The sequence below is a fragment of the Lepidochelys kempii genome, chromosome 6 (assembly GCF_965140265.1).
Source record: "Lepidochelys kempii isolate rLepKem1 chromosome 6, rLepKem1.hap2, whole genome shotgun sequence".
NCBI classification, from domain to species: Eukaryota; Metazoa; Chordata; order Testudines; family Cheloniidae; genus Lepidochelys; species Lepidochelys kempii.
Window position 1 is genome coordinate 15,027,369 of NC_133261.1, and position 23,043 is coordinate 15,050,411.

Genomic DNA, 23,043 nt, shown 5'->3' on the forward strand with positions numbered 1-23,043 from the left:
GGATGAAAGATGGAGGCATGTAGGTAACTATAACGGTCAGTAGGTTTCCGGTATAGGGTGGTGTTTATGTGACCATCACTTATTAGCACTGTAGTGTCTGGGAAGTGGACCTCTTGTGTGGACTGGTCCAGGCTGAGGTTGATGGTGGGATGGAAATTGTAGACATCATGGTGGAATTCCTCAAGGGCTTCTTTTCCATGGGTCCAGATGATGAAGATGTCATCAATGTAGTGCAAGTGGAGTAGGGGCACTAGGGGACGAGAGCTGAGGAAGCGTTGTTCTAAGTCAGCCATAAAAATGTTGGCATACTGTGGGGCCGTGCGAGTACCCATAGCAGTGCCACTGATTTGAAGGTATACATTGTCCCCAAATGTGAAATAGTTATGGGTGAGGACAAAATCACAAAGTTCAGCCACCAGGTTTCCAGTGCAGCCCATGCTGACATTCATGAATTCCCTCTGTGGTTCATGAGTGCCAGCATAGAATCATAGAAGATTAGGGTTGGAAGAGACCAACCCTAAGGAGTTGGGGTCATCTAGTCCAACCCCCTGCTCAATGCAGGACCAACCCCAGCTTAATCATCCTGGGCCTTAAAAACCTCTAAGGATGGAGATTCCACTACCTCCCTAGGGAACCCATTCCAGTGCTTCACCACCCTCCTAGTGAAATAGTGTTTCCTAATGTCCAACCTAGACCTCCCCCACTGCAACTTGAGACCATTGCTCCTTGTTCTGCCATCTGCCACCACCAAGAACAGCCGAGTTCCATTCTCTTTGGAACCCCCCTTCAGGTAACTGTAGACTGCTATCAAATCCCCCCTCACTCTTCTCTTCTGCAGACTAAATAAGACAAGTTCCTCAGCCTCTCCTTGTAAGTCATTTGCCCATGCTGATCATTGGGGTGCATGGGACCCCAGTAACAAATGAGTGTTGTGAGAATGCGCAATTAATCAACGCAACGCTGAGCTGATGCGGCAACTCATGGTGTTGGACTCCATCAGGTGGTCGAGGGATATCTATCTAGAACACATCATGGGACATCAGCAATACCAGGAGAGATGAACTGGAGCCCCGATTGGAAGCAAAGTTGGGAAAGTATTGGACATATTTCCCTAATGGATTGTATTTTCTAAGGGATAGCTGCAGGAATCAATTAATTTAGAACAAGACTTAACTCAAGCCTACAACTGAATCACTGTGCTGCCCTAGAAGGCCAACATGCTATCCAGTCTGCCACAGAGCCACCTAGAACATGCTGCTTTAACCCTTCACTTAGGGAAAATACACATCCCCAGGCATTAACTGAGTAATTCCAGGGCTTCTTTGACATTAGAGGGACTCAGGCCATAGCTTGGCTGTCAGCATGGATAGGAGAGGGAAAATGGGATAGGATGGGTCCCTCACAGAGAGCAAGGGAATCCAGAAGCTGGGCTGTGAATGGGCTACAGGGGTTAGTGGTGTTAAATGTCCACGGTGGGGCAGGTGGAAGGGGCTGACAGGAGACAAGGTGGGATTTGCAGCGGCTGGTTTCATCTTTCATCCAAGTAACTCAAATCTCAGCTTTCCCAGCCAGCACCTGGAATTCACTGCCGGGAGCTAGTCTGAGGGAAGAGATAGAGAAAAGCTAAGCCAGACCCAGTGAGTCAATGAGGGGCCGAAGTTAATCACTTACCTCTGTGCTGTTCAGATGAAGACTGAAAATGAGGTGGATCATTGGCTAATCTATTACATTAAGAACTGGGGAACAGGAAAATGGTTTCAATGAATCATTCCAAAGATTCGCTCAGGGGACTGGCAGGCACAGACAGTCCTGCATCCATGGGTATATCTACGCTGCAATTAAAAACTCACAGCTGGCCTAAGGGGCTGTTTACTTGCTGTGTAGGCTCAGGCTGAAGCCCAAACTCTGGGACCCTCCCACCTTGCTGGGTCCTAGATCCTGGGCTCTAGCCCAAGCCTGAAGGACTATGTACAGTAATTAAACAGCCCCTTAGCCCCTGGCTCAGGACAGCTGTGGGTCTTTATTTGCAGGATATGGTCAAATAGAGGCTACACTGGGCTTTGAAAGGGAGAAAAGAACATTACTACCAGAAGTGGGGTTCGAACCCACGCAGACACATGTCCATTGGATCTTAAGTCCAACGCCTTAACCACTCGGCCATTCTGGTGAATACATAACAAAATTTCCATTGCACCATAGAGATTATTACTAAAGCCTGACCACACCACATTCAAAACATTGCCATTATCCAGCAGCCCTTGGGATTAACTGGGTAATTACATGGCTTTTGAAGTTCAAGGAACTCAAGCCCTAGCTTGTCTATCAGCACAAATAGGACATGAAAGGTGTGAGGGGATGGGTCCCGCACAAAGAGCATGGGCGGGGGAGGGGCAGGAGCTGGCCTAAAAATGGGCTACATTAATGGTGAGTTGCATTAAAACTGTACTGTGAGGCAGGTGGAGGGAGCTGATTGGTCCCAGCCTATAGGGGGTGGGGCAAATGTGCTATTAAGTAGGCAGCAGGTTTAAAACAAACAAAGGGAAGTGCTCACACAACACAGTCAAACCTGTGGAACTCGTTGCCAGGGGATGTTGTAATGGCCAAAAGTATAACTGGGTTCAAAAAAGAACTAGATAAGTTCATGGAGGATAGGTCTGTCAATAGCTATTAGCCAGGATGGTCAGGGATGTGACCTCATGCTCTGGGTGTCCCTAAGCCTCTGGCTGCCAACTGTTGGGACTGGATGACAGATCACTTTGATTATTTCCCTGTTCTGTTCATTCTGTTTGAAGCACCTGGCATTAGCCACTGTCAGAAGACAGGCTACTGGGCTAGGCAGACCATTGTGGTCTGGCCTGGTATGGCCATTCTGATGTTTTTAAAGTCTGCTCTATGGACCTAGCAGTCATTCCAGTCTGCTAGCTCAGCCTAGCCAATGGTGCTTCCAGGCTGAAGTCTGGGCTATGTTCAGATTTTGTACTGGCATAACTATTTCAATGAGGGGTGTTGATTCCTTTCATGAAATAATTACACCAGTACAACCCTTAGTCCCTCTAAGCTAGTCTCAATCAAGTGTGAAATTTACAGATTTTAAGACCGGACAGGGCCATTAAATCAACATTACTAGATTGATATCCACAGGGCAGAAAAACTGACTCACTCAGCTCTGTATTGAAGCCAATTACTTGTGTTTGACTAATGCTGATCTTAGAAGGGCATCCAGGTGGGATGGGAAGACATCAAGGAGATATAGGAAGCACTGACCTGCAGGTCTCCTAGCTCCTCTCCCTCTACCAAGGCTCATGCTGCTGGCTCTCCCACTCATCAAATTTACCTCTAGGTAGACCGACCTCTTCTGCAGTGGGGCCTATTCCTGATCCTGAGGGGACAGTACCTTGCAGACTGTCTCTGCTCTAGTTTTGGAGGGTCCCCAGTCAGGATCGGGATGAGGTGAAAGCAGCACGGGGGAAGGAGGGGAAGGGAGTTCTCTCCTGGACCAACATTCACACCCACTTTTCCTCAGGGGGAGATGAAAGAACCACATGGAAATAGGAATTGCCATAGATCAGAACAAGCATGGAGGTGTGGGGCTTCCCAGCCTGGCCTAGAGCTGGAGGAAACCAACTCGGGGCAGAAGTCTTCTTGACCTGCTGCTCACAAACCGGGAAGAATTAGTAGGGGAAGCAAAAGTGGATGGGAACCTGGGAGGCAGTGACCATGAGATGGTCAAGTTCAGGATCCTGACACGGGGAAGAAAGGAGAGCAGCAGAATACGGACCCTGGACTTCAGAAAAGCAGACTTTGATTCCCTCAGGGAACTGATGGGCAGGATCCCCTGGGAGAATAACATGAGGGGGAAAGGAGTCCAGGAGAGTTGGCTGTATTTTAAAGAATCCTTATTGAGACCTCATCCCGATGTGTAGAAAGAATAGTAAATATGGCAGGCGACCAGCTTGGCTTAACAGTGAAATCCTTGCTGATCTTAAACACAAAAAAGAAGCTTATAAGAAGTGGAAGATTGGACAAATGACCAGGGAAGAGTATAAAAATATTGCGTGGGCATGCAGGAGTGAAATCACACCTGGAGTGAAATCACACCTGGAGTTGCAGCTAGCAAGAGATGTTTAGCAACAAGAAGAAAGTCAAGGAAAGTGTGGGCCCCTTACTGAATGAGGGAGGCAACCTAGTGACAGAAGATGTGGAAAAAGCTAATGTACTCAATGCTTTTTTTGCCTCTGTCTTCATGAACAAGGTCAGCTCCCAGACTACTGCACTGGGCAGCACAGCATGGGGAGGAGGTGACCAGCCCTCTGTGGAGAAAGAAGTGTTTCGGGACTATTTAGAAAAGCTGGACGAGCACAAGTCCATGGGTCTGGATGCGCTGCGTCCGAAAGTGCTAAAGGAGTTGGCGGATGTGATTGCAGAGCCATTGGCCATTATCTTTGAAAACTTATGGTGATCGGCGGAGGTCCCGGACGACTGGAAAAAGGCTAATGTAGTGCCCATCTTTAAAAAAGGGAAGAAGGAGGATCCTGGGAACTACAGGCCAGTCAGCCTCACCTCAGTCCCTGGAAAAATCATGGAGCAGGTACTCCAGGAATCAATTCTGAAGCACTTAGAGGAGAGGAAAGTGATCAGGAACAGTCAGCATGGTTTCACCAAGGGCAAGTCATGCCTGACTAATCTAATTGCCTTCTATGACAAGATAACTGGCTCTGTGGATGAGAGAAAAGCGGTGGACGTGTTGTTCCTTGACTTTAGCAAAGCTTTTGACACGGTCTCCCACAGTATTCTTGCCAGCAAGTTAAAGAAGTATGGGCTGGATGAATGGACTATAAGGTGGATAGAAACCTGGCTAGACTGTCAGGCTCAACGGGTAGTGATTAATGGCTCCATGTCTAGTTGGCAGCCGGTATCAAGTGGAGTGCCCCAAGGGTCGGTCCTGGGGCCGGTTTTGTTCAATATCTTCATAAATGATCTGGAGGATGGTGTGGATTGCAGCCTCAGCAAGTTTGCTGATGACACTAAACTGGGAGGAGTGGTAGATACGCTGGAGGGTAGGATAGGATACAGTGGGCCCTAGACCAATTGGAAGATTGGGCCAAAAGGAATCTGATGAGGTTCAATAAGGACAAGTGCAGGGTCCTGCACTTAGGACGGAAGAACCCAATGCACAGCTACAGACTAGGGACCGAATGGCTAGGCAGCAGTTCTGCGGAAAAGGACCTAGGGGTGACAGTGGACGAGAAGCTGGATATGAGTCAGCAGTGTGCCCTTGTTGCCAAGAAGGCCAATGGCATTTTGGGATGTATAAGTAGGGGCATAGCGAGCAGATCGAGGGACGTGATCGTTCCCCTCTATTCGACATTGGTGAGGCCTCATCTGGAGTACTGTGTTCAGTTTTGGGCCCCACACTACAAGAAGGATGTGGATAAATTGGAGAGAGTCCAGCGAAGGGCAACAAAAATGATTAGGGGACTGGAACACATGAGTTATGAGGAGAGGCTGAGGGAGCTGGGATTGTTTAGCCTGCAGAAGAGAAGAATGAGGGGGGATTTGATAGCTGCTTTCAACTACCTGAAAGGGGGTTCCAAAGAGGATGGCTCTAGACTGTTCTCAATGGTAGCAGATGACAGAACGAGGAGTAATGGTCTCAAGTGGCAGTGGGGGAGGTTTAGATTGGATATTAGGAAAAACTTTTTCACTAAGAGGGTGGTGAAACACTGGAATGCGTTACCTAGGGAGGTGGTAGAATCTCCTTCCTTAGAGGTTTTTAAGGTCAGGCTTGACAAAGCCCTGGCTGGGATGATTTAACTGGGAATTGGTCCTGCTTTGAGCAGGGGGTTGGACTAGATGACCTTCTGGGGTCCCTTCCAACCCTGATATTCTATGATTCTATGATTCTATGACAAACCTAGAACAATTATAGAATCACAGGACTGGAAGGGACCTCGAGAGGTCATCTAGTCCAGTCCCCTGCACTCAAGGCAGGACTAAGTATTATCGACCATCCCTGACAGATGTTTGTCCAACCTGCTCTTAAAAATCCCCAATGATGGAGATAACACAAACTCCTGAGGCAATTTATTCCAGTGCTTAACCACTTTGACAATGAGGAAGTTTTTCGTAATGTTAGACCTAAACCTCCCTTGCTGCAATTTAAGCCCATTGCTTCTTGTCCTATCCTCAGAGGTTAAGAAGAACAATTTTTCTCCCTCCTCCTTGTAACAACCTTTTATGTATTTGAAAACTGTTATCATGTCCCTTCTCAGTCTTCTCTTCTCCAGACTAAACAAACCTAATTTTTTCAATCTTCCCTCATAGGTCATGTTTTCTAGACCTTTAATCATTTCTGTTGCTCTTCTCCGGACTTTCTCCAGTTTGTCCACATCTTTCCTGAAATGTGGCACCCAGAACTGGACGCAATGCTCCAGTTGAGGCCTAATCAGCGTGGAGTAAAGCGGAAGAATTATTTCTCGTGTCTTGCTTACAATATTCCTGCTCATATGTCCCAGAAAGATGTTTGCTTTTTTTGCAGCAGTGTTACACTGTTGACTCATATTTAGCTTGTGATCCACTGTGACCCCCAGATCCCTTTCCGCAGAACTCCTCCCTTATACAGATACGTATTTGAGAAAATGGTTAAAAATCAATTTAAAAAAAAAAAGATACGTTAACACAGGCATGTCAACTATGCAGCCCTCAGAAAGTTAAAGGATGGCCCCTGACTGACAGTACTGCATTATTAGTTAATGCTGACACCTAATTAATTTTTTTTATATTACAGATGACTATAAATGGAAGGAAGGCTTCAAGTTGATTGCCGTCATTGGCAAAAAAGAAGCAGTTCAGTGGTATTAATTATACGCTTTGTTTATTATGCCAGAAGGGTTGTGATGTCAGCATCCAGCCAGAAATTACCAGAGTCCATCAGCAAGCAGTATGAACAGAGTTACATAACATAATTAATTACAATCCCAAAGTAATTTATTACATAATCCTTGATTTTACTTTGGTCTTGATGATTTTTACGCATTAGTGGGGAGACAGAGTATCACCTAGTAGCTGAATCTTTGGGGACTACCACCATGGAGGACCTAGTCAAACACAATGCTTGGTGGCACCTACCATGCTTTAAGAAGTGCACCCAGAAACTGAATTTGGCAAGGCTGGACAAGAAGTACATCAAGCATCAGGAAAAAGTTGAAGATGCTGGGACAAGTGTCAGCTGTGGCTACGATTCACCTTATACTAGGTTCCAAGGCAGGTGTTGCAAGAACACCTGCTTCTTTCATAGTAAGCTGGAAGCCCGAAGGCATCTGTTAAGCACAGTTTCACTAGTGAGCCATGTGAGAAACTGTATGAAGCAACCACTCTTAGGAAACAAAAGGGAGAGATGAGAGAATCCTCAACCTCACAGCTTCCCCCCTGGAGCTGTTAAAGAGCCATGGAAACCAGCAGTAGGTAAAGCTATGCTCTGGGGATCAAAGCTCACTTTAGCAACAGGTAATATATGGGAATCACCAGAATGGCCGAGTGGTTAAGGCGTTGGACTTAAGATCCAATGGACATGTGTCTGCGTGGGTTCGAACCCCACTTCTGGTAAAAAAACATTTTCTTGCCTCTCAAGCACCCACTGTTTAACACCATAAATAAAACTATTTTCCTTCCCACAGTTTTTCATTTAGTGGATAAAGATGAATTCTCTTGATTTTCAATCATCAATCAACCAACACAAAAGTAAATTCCCAATTTAGTGCCTTCCTAACTCATTTAGTCTGGTTCAGCTTTTTCAATAGCACTCATTGTAACATATAATCCTTCTGGCAGATGTTGGCAGCAGGAAAAAGGGACAGGCTCAATTTTCTAGGGGTTCCTACCAAAAACTCCAGCAACATTGTCTCCACCTCCCCACCTAGAAATCTGGGAAACTATATATACCACCCTGGGAACACCCAATGGGCAACACTTCCCCATGAAGTTTAAAAGGGCAACAAGCCTTGTGGATAAGGGGGAAGCAGTAGATGTGGTATATCTTGACTTTAGTAAGGCTTTTGATGCTGTCTTGCATGACCTTCTCATAAACAAACTAGGGAAATACAACCTAAATGGAGCTACTACAAGGTGGGTGCATATCTGGTTGGAAAATTGTTCCCAGAGAGTAGTTATCAGTGGTTCACAGTCATGCTGGAAGGGCATAACAAGTGGGGTCCTGCAGGGATCAGTTCTGGGTCCGGTTCTGTTCAATATCTTCATCAATGATTTAGATAATGACATGGGGGTACACTTATAAAGTTTGTGGATGATACCAAGATGGGAGGGGTTGCAAGTGCTTTGGAGGATAGGATTAAAATTCAAAATGATCTGGACAAACTGGAGAAATGGTCTGAAGTAAATAGGATGAAATTCAATAAGGACAAGTGCTAAGTACTCCAATTGGGAAGGAACAATCAGCTGCACACATACAAAATGGGAAATGACTGCTTAGGAAGGAGTACTGCAAAAAGGGATCTGGAGTCACAGTGGATCACAAGCTAAATATGAGTCAACAATGTAACGCTGTTGCAAAAAAAAGCAAACATAATTCTTGGATATATTAAGAGGAGTATTGTAAGCAAGACACAAGAAGTAATTCTTCCGCTCTACTCCGCACTGGTTAGGCCTCAACTGGAACATTGTGTCCAGTTCTGGGTGCCACATTTCAAGAAAGATGTTGATAAACTGGAGAAAGTCCGGAGAAGAGCAACAGAAATGATTAAAGGTCTAGAAAACATGACCTATGAGGGAAGATTGAAAAAATTAGGTTTGTTTAGTCTGGAGAAGAGAAGACTGAGAGAGGACATGATAGCAGTTTTCAAGTACAGAAAAGGTTGTTACAAGGAGGAGGGAGAAAAATTGTTCTTCTTAACCTCTGAGGATAGGACAAGAAGCAATGGGCTTAAATTGCAGCAAGGGAGGTTTAGGTTGGACATTAGGAAAAACTTCCTCACTGTCAAAGTGGTTAAGCACTGGAATAAATTGCCTCAGGAGTTTGTGTTAGCTCCATCATTGGGGATTTTTAAGATCAGGTTGGACAAACATCTGTCAGGGATGGTCTAGATAATACTTAGTCCTGCCTTGAGTGCAGGGGACTGGACTAGATGACCTCTCAAGATTCCTTCCAGTTCTATGATTCTATGATGAACAAGCACTGAGTTCTGAGGTTTAAAACAAAGACCTTTACCGTGGGGAAAGGAAAAAACAGAATAAACTTGGGAAAGCCAGCAATTCATCAATTAATAATATTTATGAGCTAAGACTTCTTCCCAATCAAGGGTGTCTTAACAATAGTCCCAACCTCAGTCTTTCTCTTCCAGTTGTGAGTGGCTGATTCATTCTAGCTACCACATAAGAACGGCCATACTGGGTCAGACCCAGGGTCCTTCTAGCCCAGTATCCAGTCTTCTGATAGTGGCCAGTGCCAGATGCTTCAGAGGGAATGAACAGAACAGGGCAATTATTGAGTGACCTATCCCCTGTCATCCAGTCCCAGCCTCTGGCGGTCAGAGGTGTAGCCATCTTGTCTAATAGCCATTGATGGACCTATCTCCTCCATGAACTTATTTAATTAATTCCCTCTTTCCTGGCTCGCTCACTCACAGTTTATTGTGCATGACGGGTGGAGTCCAAGAATTCTGACAGCTCTGTCTCCAGCCGCAAGGGAAATGTTGCATTGGCTGCTCTATCAAGCTCTACCACCTCAGGTGATTAGAGCTGTGATTGTTGGGTGGAGAAACCATAGCTGAGTCCTTCAGGAAGGCTGCTGTTTACTGCAGCTTCTGCTCAATCCACAGCCTCAAATCTGCCCCAATTTAGCTCCATTTACTTCCTCAAAGCTGTTTTAACTCAGTGCTATATAGTGCCTCACAACCACATCAACTCAGCTCTACAGAGTACCTCAAGCCCAGTCACCTACTTGAAACTACCTGTGTGCTGGCTCTCCAGAGAAGAATAAGTGGCATAAAGAACTCATAACAGATTTATTTTTTTCTCACAAACACATTCTGGCAACAGATTAAAAAACCTGTCTCATTTCAAAGCCATCTCCAGGCTCAACTGTTCCAGAACTTTTTGCAGTCATGGTGACCCCACTCAGCTGTTCCAGAACTTATTTCAGTCATGGTGACCCCTCACCCCAGCACATTTATTGCAGTTTTCTTGTCCTTTCATTGCCCAACAGGGTTAGTGTCATTTTATTGCCCCCAAACTCAAAACTTAACTATATTTTAACCAAATGCTCCAAACAGTCACAGAACTGAAATGCAAATGAGACATGGAACACCCAGTCATTTCCCCATGCTCAACAGATGGCAGCAGAGAATTCGGTCCCTCATGGAGCCCCTGCCCATCTGGAATTCCTATGCAGATCTGGGCTGTTCTTCTCCTTGTTCACCAACAGGAGTCAGTAGTGAGTGTCCCATTCTGTAGAGCTTCAGGTCATGGGGCTTACAAGAGAACACTGAACTCTTGGGGTTGGTAGTAGTGAGTGCTCAGCAATAGAAGACTGTACACACATGTATCTATGGGTGCAGAGAAACTGCATGAGATTCTGCTGTATTGCCTGGAGAATAGTGGGCACTTTGCAATTATAGACAGTATCTTTTTAAGCCACAGCAATATCCTGTTATGCATAGATCAATCTGAAACAATGTTATTAGCAAAGAGAAATGTAATGTTTGGGTCACCAACAGAAACTTGTAAACTTGTGTTATTTTTCTATAAAATTAAAATACTCCCCAGTGATATGCTAGGGCATGTCAATGCTTAATGTTTTTGTATGATCTCAAGCCACTATAATTGCTTTAGTTTTTAGGATACCTAAAGCAATAGGAATATAAGTTTTCAGTTTACAATGATGAAAACCTAGCAGGTGGTTTAATACCATATGCAGTCAGACTCAGAAAAACTTCAGTAGAGAAAATGCCCCACAGAAGAAGATCCCTGGGAATCTCCTTCTCTTCTTTGGTGTGTTGCTGTTTTCTAGGCTGAAGTGCATTGACCTACATTACACAGTATGTACAGTGCAATCCAATAAACTGCACTGTGGGTAGCTTATTGGGTAGAGTCTCAGGCATTTAATTTGAGGATGCAGAGTCCAAGGCCTGGGTTTGTTCTCAAAAAGCAAGCCCTGGACACTTTAGAAACACAGCTGTTTCCATCCCCATCCATCCTGAGCAATACCTGCAGCCCTCCAACTGCAAGGAAAAGAGGCTGCCAAGTTTCAAATGTTCACAGATGATTTAATACTCTCCAAGCTGGTTTCAATCAAGTGAAGCCCATAGATTTAGAGTTCAAGGCCAGAAGGTACCATTAGATCAGATTCTAGGCTGACCTCTTATATAATACAGGGCAGAGTATGTCACTCAGTTACCTCTGTGTTGAGCCCACTAACTTATGTTTGGCTAAAGCATCTTCCAGACAGACTCCAGACTGGATTTGAAGACATCAAGACATAAATGAAGTATTGACCTTTAGGTCTCCCAGCTCCACTCCCTCTCACAAGTGTCATGGTGCTATCTTTCCCTCTTGTATCATGTTGCCCTCTGAAGTGGTCTGTTCAGAGAGACCATAAGCTTATAGAAACTTTTTAACGTTAAGAATAACTGAAATGTACCTAAGAATAACTGGAATATACTTCCTATACTGAGCTCCTGAAGGCTTCTTTGGGGGTCATCTTTTATTTTCTACTGGGGGAGAACAGATAGTATTAGGGAGAGCAAAAGTCTATGTTCCGCTAGCGTGACTAGATAGCAAGTGTGAAAAATCGGGACGGGGTGGGAGGTAATAAGTGCCTATATAAGAAAAAGCCCCAAATATCGGAACTGTCCCTATAAAATTGGGACATCTGGTCACCCTAATGTTCTGCAGTCTTAGAAAGTCATCAAACATTACATATTAAACATGGCAAAAGAAATAACAGTATTTCTTTTATATTGTTGCACAGATAGGGGTTTCATAGATATCTTTGGCGTCTCAATAAATATATGCTTTATTAGTTGCTACTTACACTCTTCAAGTCTTAAAACACAAGTACACTTCCATAAGTACACAATAAAACAAGGTTCACAATATAGCCACTGGGCTCTCACTTCACTTCGTTCTTATATCTCATTGATTGACTGGCGATACCCCATCCCTAAAATACCCGCAAGGGCATGGCTTACAACATTCTAAGAGGTTTGAGGAAAATGTAGTTCTCAGAAAGTCTGGAAGGTTCCATGATATTCTACAAAGGTTCAGAACGTTCTAGGAGGTTAGTGAAAAATGAATCCACAAATGAAATATCTGAAACATTTTACTTCATACATTCTATTTTCTCTTTTGTTGCTAACTTGTTAACACCAAAAACAGCACTCCGAATGCAGGTGGTCACTTGGGTTGTCTGCCCCTAAATCCAGTCCTGGAGGCAATGGTCACGCCCTGTGATTCAGCAAAACACGTAATGGCATGTGATATAGACATGTGACCTTGGACTGTATCTTTGTCAGTAACTTGCCATATAGAGGGGCTGCGGGCTTTGTTTGGGATACTAAATTTCCATGCAAATGGCAGAGGATATAAGACTCCTGAGACATCCCCATTTTGCCTCATTCCTGCTTCAATTTTCTGGACTGTGGATTTACAAATAAAAGGAGTATTTTGAAAAATGGACTAAGGACCTTCCAATCTTTTGGAAGTTGTGACACATTCCCCAGAGTGCAGCCTGGGACTGTGGGACCACTGATCCCCCTGAACTCTCTCCAGCCTGGGCTGTCTCTCACAATGCCTTTCTAGTGAGCAGCAGCAAACCCCTCCAGGTGCTGTTATCACTCAGCACAACTGCAAGCGGAGACTCCACACCCAGCTAATTGCATGAATGCTCACAGATCCACTCATGAATCACACAGGGAAAGGCACCAGCGAAATACCCCCAGCTCCCAGCACTGCACCTCAGGAATATACCATCTTGCACTGCTCAAGGTGGGCAGTGCAAATTTATTAATTGGTTCACCACTTCATCAATGGAAAGTGGATATGCACCAGCCTTTGCAAAACCTGAGCAGATTTGCCACACACTTCATACAAACTCCCTGGCAAATATAACCAGTAAAGGAAGTTTATTGACTACAAAAGATAGATTTTAAGTGATTATAAGTGATAGGCAAAAAGTCAGAGTTAGTTACCAAAAGAAAAGAAAATACAACCACGCAGTCTAAACTCTTAACCCTATTAGACTGGGCAACATCTAGATTAAGCAATTTTTCTCACCCCACTGTATACTGCAGTCCATAGTATACAGATTTCACCCTTGAAATCTGGGCCAGTCCCCTTAGTTGGAGTCTTCAGAGTGGCCTATTGCTTGCAGCATAGTTGGGTGAAGGAGAAAGGCCAAGCATGGCCTCCTATGTTTGTTTTTATACCCTCAGTCCATGTGCTTGGAAAACACAAGTCCAGGCATGTCTGGTGGGTATTGCTGAGTCTCCAGGCAAGGTTGAGCAATCCCCCTAGTGTGGCCTCACGCAGGTGAGTCATTGAATTGTAGCTCCCTTGTTGGACAATTGCTGTTGATGGGTTTTTTCACACCCCACCTGGGCTTTGGTTACTTTCCTTGCTGTTGCCTCTGGGGAGCTAATATCTGGCTGATTCCTCAATTTACAGCATGTTGTAGTGACCACCATACAACACAATTCTCATAACTTCATATGCATTAATGATACACATATATAGATAGAGAAATGACTTTCAGCAGATCATAACCTTTCCCCTGATACCTTACAAGGCATGTTTTATATGTAAGATCACAATCATATATAAATGAGGAATATGCGGGTTACAGGGTGCTCCCCCAAGGTACAGAACGTCACAGAAGTTACCAGAGTAACTTTTGGAAACCAGCAGTCTACTCCATTAATGCTACAAACCTGATCTAAGGACTTTGCAATCATTTGTATGTATACGATCTTATAACAATTTATAACTCTATTCTTTTCTTCTATTAATAATTCTTTAGTTAGCTTACTGAGGATTGGCTGACAGCATGATATTTGGGTAAGATCTGAGATATATATTGATATGGGGGTAAGTGCTTGATCCCTTGGGACTGGTAGAACCTCACATATGGTGAATTGGGTTTTCAGTACCTCTCACTATATTACACCTATTTGTCTGGCTGGGAGTCAGGGGCTGGAATGCCTAAAGGGGACTCTGTTTGGCTTCTTGTTAACCAGGGTGGTACTGCAGAAGTTCCTTTGTTACTGGTTTGGTGAATCTAATTATAGAATAAATCACCATTTTGGGGGACTGTGTGCCCTGTTTCTTGCAGTCTGCCCTGTGTGTGTCATTCTCAGTGTAGCCCATCCCAGGCACCTGGTCACAATGGGGAGAGAGCGAAAGCAGCCCCGGGGGAAAGGGAATTTCTGTTCTGTAACAACATTCACAGACACCTTTCCTCAGAAGGAGGTGAAAGAACCAAATGGGACATAGGAACCACAGGAATTGTCATATTGGATCAGACCAGATGTACATGGAGGTGGAGGCTGCTTAGCTTGGACTAGAGCGGGCTGAAATCTGGGAAGTCTTCTGACCATAAATAAAACAAACACAAATCCTAATTACCAAAAAAAAAAAAAAAGATTTTTTGTTTTCTTAGGAAAAATGTTTTCGCATTTTTCAACTCAAAATTTACTTTTGGAGAGTAACCCTACCACTTTCTCTTGTTTTTATTCTTCTTCCCAAAAAGGAGGAGGGGAAGGTTAACCCTCCTACTCCCCTTTCTCTCACATGTCACCAGTGGTCTAGGTTTACTTGGGCCTGTCTCAGCACAGCACTGGAAGATGTTGGAGAGTCCTACATTTCTGGGCTTTCATAAGGAGCTGGTGGTTCTAGTGAGGTGCAAACTACAGCACAGCTGTCTGTAAAGAAGGCACAATAGCCATCAGGCTACAGAACCAGCTGTCATTAGGTGCTTCTGTGGAACCTCATGAAAAGAAACCTGACTGGCTGGGTCTAGAGGAGAGAGGTGAGTCCCTCACAAAAAGGGGATTCACAAACAGGAATATTTCAGAGAGAAATACCCAAATTAACATCCACTTCCAACATTCCCTGTGGGTCAGCCTCTCTCACCATTCCCTAGCTGGGAGCCTCCTCTCCATGGCAGAGACGTGTAGTCAGTGACTGGGTATAACCCACTGTTAGCGTGCATCATATAGCCCCCTCTGTGCCTGATAAACAGGATGGGGTCCTGTTACAGCCCCACCTATAAAACCTGGCTCTCTAGCTCAAGCTGTAGCTGTGAAAAGCCCAGTGTGGGGTTGCCAAGTGTTTGAAATCAATGAGCATTTTTAAAATGGTGTTATTTTTTATTTTTTTGCCTTCTGTTTTCTGAGCCTTTTGGGCTCACTTCGGTCACATTTCCAAGCTTTTCTCTGCACCCGGGGGGCTGGCGACTTTCTGCTTCCGTATTTTTTTTAAAGTGATTCTCCCATAATCACAGGGCTTCAGGAGCTTGGGCTTTAAGGAAACCCCGAAGATCACAAGGCTTGAGAGAATACAGCAAGAGTTGTCAGCAATGACAATGTTTGGTGCCACTGACTATTTTCTCTTTATTTTTAAAAAGGAAATCAGCCCCAGACAGCTACCAAGAGCAGAACTTGAACAAGGGGCCCCTTAAGATCTTCAGTCTAACACTTTTCTAACTCACCTGTTTCAATCAACTGAAAAATGCCTCAGAGGTACACCTGACTTCTACCTTTATATTTCTCCTTGATTACACCATACTCATCAGCGGCAGATGCTGCCTCCGCAACCCAGCAAGACCAAGACCATGTCTACACTATGGGCGTCATATCGGTAGCTCTGCAAATGCAGTACAGACTCTTCCTACACCAACAGAAGGGGCGTTTCCATTGATGTAGGTAGCCCACCTCCCTGAGCAGTGGTAGCTAGGTTGCTGGAAGAATTCCTCCACTGACGTGGCTGCATCTACACTGGGGCTAGTTTGGCTTACCTGCGGTACACAGGAGTATGAATTTTTCACACCTCTGAACAACGTAGATAGATCGATCTAAATTTTAAATCTAGACCAGGGCAAAGAAGAAAATAAACAGCACAAACTAATCAGAGTGAGATCCATGATGTTTTTCATTCATGTCTCTTTGGAATTAAGAGAATTTCAGTCACTGATGTTCCAACAACAGCTTAATGAGAAATGCCCCTTTGCAAAATCCCCCATGAATCGGAGGTGAGCTTTGAATTCCAGCTCGCATTACAATCTCTCACCCCTAAAGTCACATTCCTGAGCTAAACTGATGCTCCTTAAGGGCTTGTCTGGAAAAAAAGGATAGTATCCCAGGATAGCTATAGAGGTAGGGATGCAATTATATCAGTATAAAGGTGCCTTGTGTCCAGTGCTTAATTTGTAATGAATGGGGTGCTGGGGCTCAAGCAGGTTTTTTTACATTCTTAACTGATACAGGAAGCCCAGAGGTGCCCGGGCTATGAACTGCCAAGACTAGAGGTGCCAGGCTCAACCCTGGCACAGATTAAGTGCTGCTTGTACCAGCATAGTTTACTCCCAGAGATTGTATTGGTGTAATTATTTCAGGCAAGAAATCACACACACAGAATGAAATACCCAGAATGAAGTACCCAGACCTCAGCCTGGAAGCACCATTGGCTAGTCTGAACTGTCAGACTGAAATGACTGCTAGATCCATGGAGCAGACTGTACAGCATGTTAGCTCCACCCCTAAAAAGATCTGGTCAATCAGCCACCTTCACCTGCCTTACTATGGAGTTTTAACATAACATTAATTGCTTAGCCATTACCTTAAGAACTGGGGAATAGGAAAATGGTTCTAATCAATCATTCCAAAGATCTGCCCAGGTGATTAGTAGGCAGAGAAAGACCTGAGAAGTGACCTGCCCTCCCTGAAACTTGCATCCTTGTTGTTAAATAGAGGAGACCCTGCTCTTGAGAGGGACAAAAGAACAGCTGTACTAAAAGTGGGACTCAAACCCACATGGGGCACACATCCACAGGAGTTTAAGTCCCACACCTTAATGACTCAGCCATTCTAGGTGGTGCAGAAGTGCTCCCTGCTAGTACTGTACACAGACACCTACCAGAGGCTGACTCCACACCACATCTGGGGCACTGCCATTATCCAGCATAATTTGCGTAATTACCGGGCTTTTGAAGTTTGAGGGACTCAAGCCCCAGCTTGTCTATCAGCACAAACAAGGCATGGAAGGAGTGATGGGTTACACATCTATGATTCTATGATCACAGAGCGTGGAGGCAAAAAAGAACATAAGAATGGCCATCCTGGGTCAGACCAATGGTTCATCCAGCCCAGTATCCTGTCTGCTGACAGTGGTCAAGGCCAGGTGCTTCAGAGGGAACGAAGAGAACAGGTAATCATCAAGTGATCCACCCCTGTTGCCCATTCCCAGCTTCTGGCCAACAGAGGATTAAGTTACATAGAACAAAGGCTACTTTGCTCCAGAACACACTATAATCCAGTGATTCTCAACCTTTTGTACTAGTGACCCCTTTCATATAGCAAGCCTCTGGAGTGTGACCCCCCCCCTTATAAATTAAAAACACTTTTTTATATTTAACACCATTATAAATGCTGGAGGTGAAGCAGGGCTTGGGGTGGAGGCTGACAGCTCGCAACCCCCCATGTAATAACCTCTTGACCCCCTGAGGGGTCCTGACCCTCAGTTTGAGAACCCCTGCTATAACCTATGTGCATTATCATACCTTTAGTTAGCTCTCCTTAACTTCCCTACCTGTTCCTGGGTAGACATAGCATCAGACAGAAGATTTGAAGGTCCCTGAGTCATCATGACAAAATGGGGGGGCGCGGAAGGGGAGAGAAGCAGGGGAAATAATAAGAGAACGATCCAGAATTTTGCAATTAAGACTAGAGCTGGGTGTTTTTAAAAAAATTTTGGTGAATAGTAAATTCACCAAAAATATATTGTATAGGCCACTGAAACTACTTGCAAATTTGGGTTGAATTCAATGAATAGTTTTGGCCAAAAAACAAAAGGGAGCAGGGAAGAGCAATTTTTTAAAGTCAAACGGTTTATTTTGATCATCTCATTTCGGAAGGGTAGTTTGTTTAGAAATTTAGCTAATTAAAAAATACCTCAAAAAGGCATGGAAAAACACCCCAAACCATCTGAAACAAGATGAAAAAAATCAATTTAGCTTCAAATCAAACCACATTTTTGTTCTTGATTTTTTGGTTTGGACCCTGAACCGAAACATCAATCATTTGCTTGGCTCTAATTAAGACCATTGATGAAATGAGAGATTATTGAGTGCCTCTAGCTTTAGTTACCTAGTTACCTCCCTGGGCTGCTGTGAAATGGTGGTATTCCTAGAGAAAGGTTGGAGTCTGTAGATGTAGCTCTGTTGATTTTAATGTGGAGGTTTTTTGCTAGATTTTGTGGGAGGCCATTTCTCATGTGTCACTTCTCCTGGTCGGGAAGAGGAACTCCTCTCTTCTTTACAATAGAACCAGATGCTCGGGGTCTTCTTGTGAGATGCCACAATGTAATGTTTGGTTTCAGAGTAGCAGCCGTGTTAGTCTGTAGCCACAAAAAGAAAAGGAGGACTTGTGGCACCTTAGAGACTAACAAATTTATTTGAGCATAAGCTTTCCTGAGCTACAGCTCACTTCATCGGATGCATGCAGTGGAAAATACAGTGGGGAGATTTTATATACACAGAGAACATGAAACAATGGGTGTTACCATACACACTGTAATGAGAGTGATCAGGTAAGGTGAGCTATTACCAGCAGGAGAGAAAAAAAAAACACCTTTTGTAGTGATAATCAAGGTGGGCCATTTCCAACAGTTGACAAGAATGTGTGAGGAACAGTGGGGGGGAAAAGGGGGAAGAAATAAATATGGGGAAATGTGATATATGCCATCATGTGCCAGCAATGCCCCTCTGCCATGTACATTGACCAAACTGGACAGTCTCTACGTAAAAGAATAAATGGACACAAATCAGATGTCAAGAATTATAACATTCAAAAACCAGTTGGAGAACACTTCAATCTCTCTGGTCACTCGATTACAGACCTAAAAGTTGCAATTCTTCAACAAAAAAACTTCAGAAACAGACTCCAATGAGAGACTGCTGAAATGGAATTAATTTGCAAATTGGACACCATTAACTTAGGCTTGAATAGAGACTGGGAATGGATGTGTCATTGCACAAAGTAAAACTATTTCCCCATGTTTATTGCCCCCCCCCCATTCCTCAGACGTTCTTGTCAACTGCTGGAAATGGCCCACCTTGATTATCACTATAAAAGGTTTTTTTTCTCTCCTGCTGGTAATAACTCACCTTACCTGATCACTCTCATTACAGTGTGTATGGTAACACCCACTGTTTCATGTTCTCTGTGTATATAAAATCTCCCCACTGTATTTTCCACAGTATGCATCCGATGAAGTGAGCTGTAGCTCACGAAAGCTTATGCTCAAATAAATGTGTTAGTCTCTAAGGTGCCACAAGTCCTCCTGTTCTTTTTAATGTAATGTTTGTCACAGCTGCTTTACCTGCAGAAGGTCCTGGGTTTGTGCTCCAGTGGAACGACCAGAACTTTCTGGCTACATCAACCCTTAAAACGCTGCTATGCTCTAATGTAGACGCTCACTATGGCCACAGGAGGGGTTCTTCTATCGCTGTAGTAATCCACCTCTCTGAGAGGCAGTAGCTAGATTAGGACCAGCCTTATGGCAAATGGTGCCCTGGGTGAACTTGTATTTTGGCATCCCTGGCCTTGCTGCCTTCCCTGGTCCCCACTCATCCCCCTATTGCCCAGACCCCCTCTGCCTCTCCTGTCCCCCCGACCCCTGCTGGTTCCCCATCCCCCTTGTCCCCCCCACCTCCCCCAGCTCCCCCACCCAGCCCCCCTGACCGCCACTGCTTCTCCAACCAGTCTCCCATCTCCCTTGGCCCCCACTGCTTCTCCAGGCTCCCCCCCACCTCTGTATCACCTCTGGCCCCCTCTGCCTCCCAGGACCCCCCACCCATTTCTCATTACCCCTTGTCCCGTCTGCCTCCAGAAGCCACAGGCATTTGCAGATTAGATGATGGTGATGGAATTGCAAAGACTTTAAACAAGAACAATGGACATTGGCTCCAGCCCTGCTACATCAAGTTTAACAGGACTACACATAAACAAACAAACTAACAAAAAAGAACTGAGAAAGCTGTGGGTCACCCTGAAGAACTGCAGAGAAAATACACTCTCTGTGGATCAGCCCCTTTTCACCATAACCGAACAGATACAGCGGACCTGGCCCCCTGGGGATGGAGAGGACAAATTTGTCATTAAGCTAGAACTGAATATAACAAGTCTAAAGCTCATTGGAGACTGGTGATTGGCTAGAAGATAGTGGAGAGATGGCAGCCAAAGTGGACTCCCCAGGAACAGCTGACTTCTTGAAAGTGTCTCATGTCACACATACTAGGCGCACCCATGAAGTAACCGCCAGCGGTCTGTACATCTTGCTGCAGAATGCACACACGCAGTCTACCCAACATCTCAGGGAAGATGAGGCCCCCATGGGGTAGGGTAAATGGTGTGACAAGCAAAAACTAGAAAATCCAGTATTCCACTTCTGGCATGCCACACTTAATCAGGAGCTTCTTGTATTGACCTATGTGCTGTCAATCCACCAGGCAAACTTTGCTCCATACATTGAACACCTTGGAAAGCTGCCACCTTGGTTCTTTGCATTAGATCACAGTAATTATACTTGTTGGGTGCCTGTTCACCTCCAAGATATGGTTCCCCTTCATACAGACACAGCTAGAGCCTTCCTAAAGGCGACCTTCACAGTTCACAAGCCACATGTTTGCTCTACAATAGCACTCGGCCAAGCTCATGAGCAAAATAATGCCATAATCAAAGGGGATGGTGGAGCTCTTGGTCGACACAAAGTCCAGAGGCCCCTTGGCCTCGATGACAGTGGGCCAAGAGGTGGCCAGGCTGAGAGGAGGATTTGAAGCCTCACTAGAGAGATGAGCCAACTGAAAAGTGTCTAACACAAAGCACTGTGAGCAGGCAAAACATATTCAGTCTTCTTTGTCGCGACATGCCAAGGCCCTTGTTGACATCATAGAAGACACGGGCAACCCCTTCTCAGGAGAGAGTGCAGACTGAGCTAAACTGGACACCAAAACCGTTCCCAGTCCTTCTGCGACTGTCTCTGTTAGGGAGGCTGAGAAGATTGGGCAGCAGCAGCAGCACATCACATTTGTAACAGACAAACCAAGTCAGAACCAAGCCATTAACGGAGCCCACCAACCAAAACAAACTCCTTGTTCCACAGACCTCCGGCAAGGGAGGTCTCCAAGGCCCAAGTACAGCTCTCCTCCTTGAAAAATGGCAGGGAATGCGATGTTTCAATACACTGAGGCCTGTGAATAACTTCCTTGTTTTTTAATTCAATCTTTTTGTGACTCAGCAACATCTTTTATGTCTAGATCAATCTGAAATATCATTCTTAGCAAATAGAAATGTAACTTTCTGGTCATGGACAGAACCTTTTTAACGGATTGAGTTAGTTACTTTTCTATAGCATTCACTTTTTAATGAATACTCCCTAGTGGCATGCTACTAAGCATGTACATTCTTAATATATTTGTATGATCTCAAGTCAGGGGTAGTCAATTCCTTTTTGTCAAGGTCCAAATTTCTTGTTCAATGTATAGTCAAGGTCTGGACTCCAGACAAAATAATAACAATAATGATAATAATAATAAATAAAAATATTTGGGATCCATTTAAAAGAGTCTGGAGGTCTAGATTTGGCCTGTGGTCCACCTATCGACTACCCCTGTCTCAAGCCATAATAATTCATTGCTTTAGTTTTTAGGACACCTAAGACAATAGGAATCTAAATGTACAAAAATGAAAACCCACTGGGTGGTTTAATACCATAAACAATCAGTATCAGAAAAAACATCAGTAGAAAAAATGCATCTTAGAATTGCATACGACTGCCAGAGCCAATGTGGCATGAGCTGGTGAGGCCCCCAGATCTGAGAATCTTGATTAGGTCATGCCCTAAGACTCTGGCAAGTTTCATGCTTTTATCATAGAACCCACAATTATTTCACAAATCTCATCAGCTCCCAGTAGCACCACGGGAAACACTGACCTGACGGAATTGTTGGATTCCTCCATCTCTGGACAACAAACTGCAACACAGAGAGCTGGGGAGGGAAGCCACTCACATCTGCCAGAGGAGGACTGAGATGTGGACGAGTAAGACACCAAAGGGGTGGGGTGGAAATCTTATCTAATAGGAACTGGTAATTAATCACTTGCTTTCCCAAGTTTATTCTAGTTTTCCTGCTTCTCCCCCCGCAACCCCCAATAAAGTTCTCTTTTAATCCCCTGGACTGAGTGCTTGTGAGCTGGGATCTGGGAGGGCTCCCCCTCTGTGGGTGTCTCTGCCTTCTCTTCTGCCATGCCCCCCATGTGGAGCCAAGATCTTGGGGGCCCTATTACTCTGAAAGGGTCTGAGCCCCTGCTCCCTAGCCCCCCCATGCAAGCCAGCAGCTGAGGAAGCCCTGCCCTCTTGGGGGAGAGCTGAGTACAGGCATGCTAGGAGCATGCACCGAGTACACAGTGCTGAGATTGGGGGTGAGGAATTGAGAATGGGCAGGCTTGGTGCCTAGCACAGGCTCCCAAGCACTAACTGGGAGGAGCACGGGGTGGGGGGGGGGCTGAGAACACCCACTGAGATGAATGGAGCTATTGTCTCAGGCTGTATCATCTCCCCCTTGGCGCTGTCCTTCTGCGTATACCATCATACTGAGATCAATGGGCCCCCTCACATCTTTTGGAGCTGCCTATACTGCAGATGGATGTGCAGAGCCCCTTTCCTCTCTCCTTCCTAAAACTCCTCCTTTCAGCATTCCCCTGTGCTGCGGATTTGGGGACAGCAAAGCAACTGATGATGATTTATTTCATGCAATAT

General features: G+C 44.9%; 1 protein-coding gene and 2 non-coding genes across 3 annotated transcripts in view; 1 reads left to right on the forward strand and 2 right to left on the reverse strand.

Moving 5' to 3' along the window:
- Positions 1–22,594, reverse strand: part of ACY3 (aminoacylase 3) — a 37,876-nt gene extending 15,282 nt beyond the window's left edge. Inside the window, exon 1 of the mRNA XM_073350590.1 lies at positions 22,219–22,594. Coding sequence (XP_073206691.1) covers positions 22,219–22,244 — 26 coding nt within the window. The 5' untranslated portion in view covers positions 22,245–22,594. The remainder of the gene's footprint in view (positions 1–22,218) is intronic.
- Positions 2,085–2,167, reverse strand: TRNAL-UAA (transfer RNA leucine (anticodon UAA)). The gene has a single exon. It is a non-coding gene; the product is annotated as a tRNA-Leu (tRNA).
- TRNAL-UAA (transfer RNA leucine (anticodon UAA)) lies at positions 7,523–7,605 on the forward strand. The gene has a single exon. It is a non-coding gene; the product is annotated as a tRNA-Leu (tRNA).
- Positions 22,595–23,043: the final 449 nt, after the last annotated feature.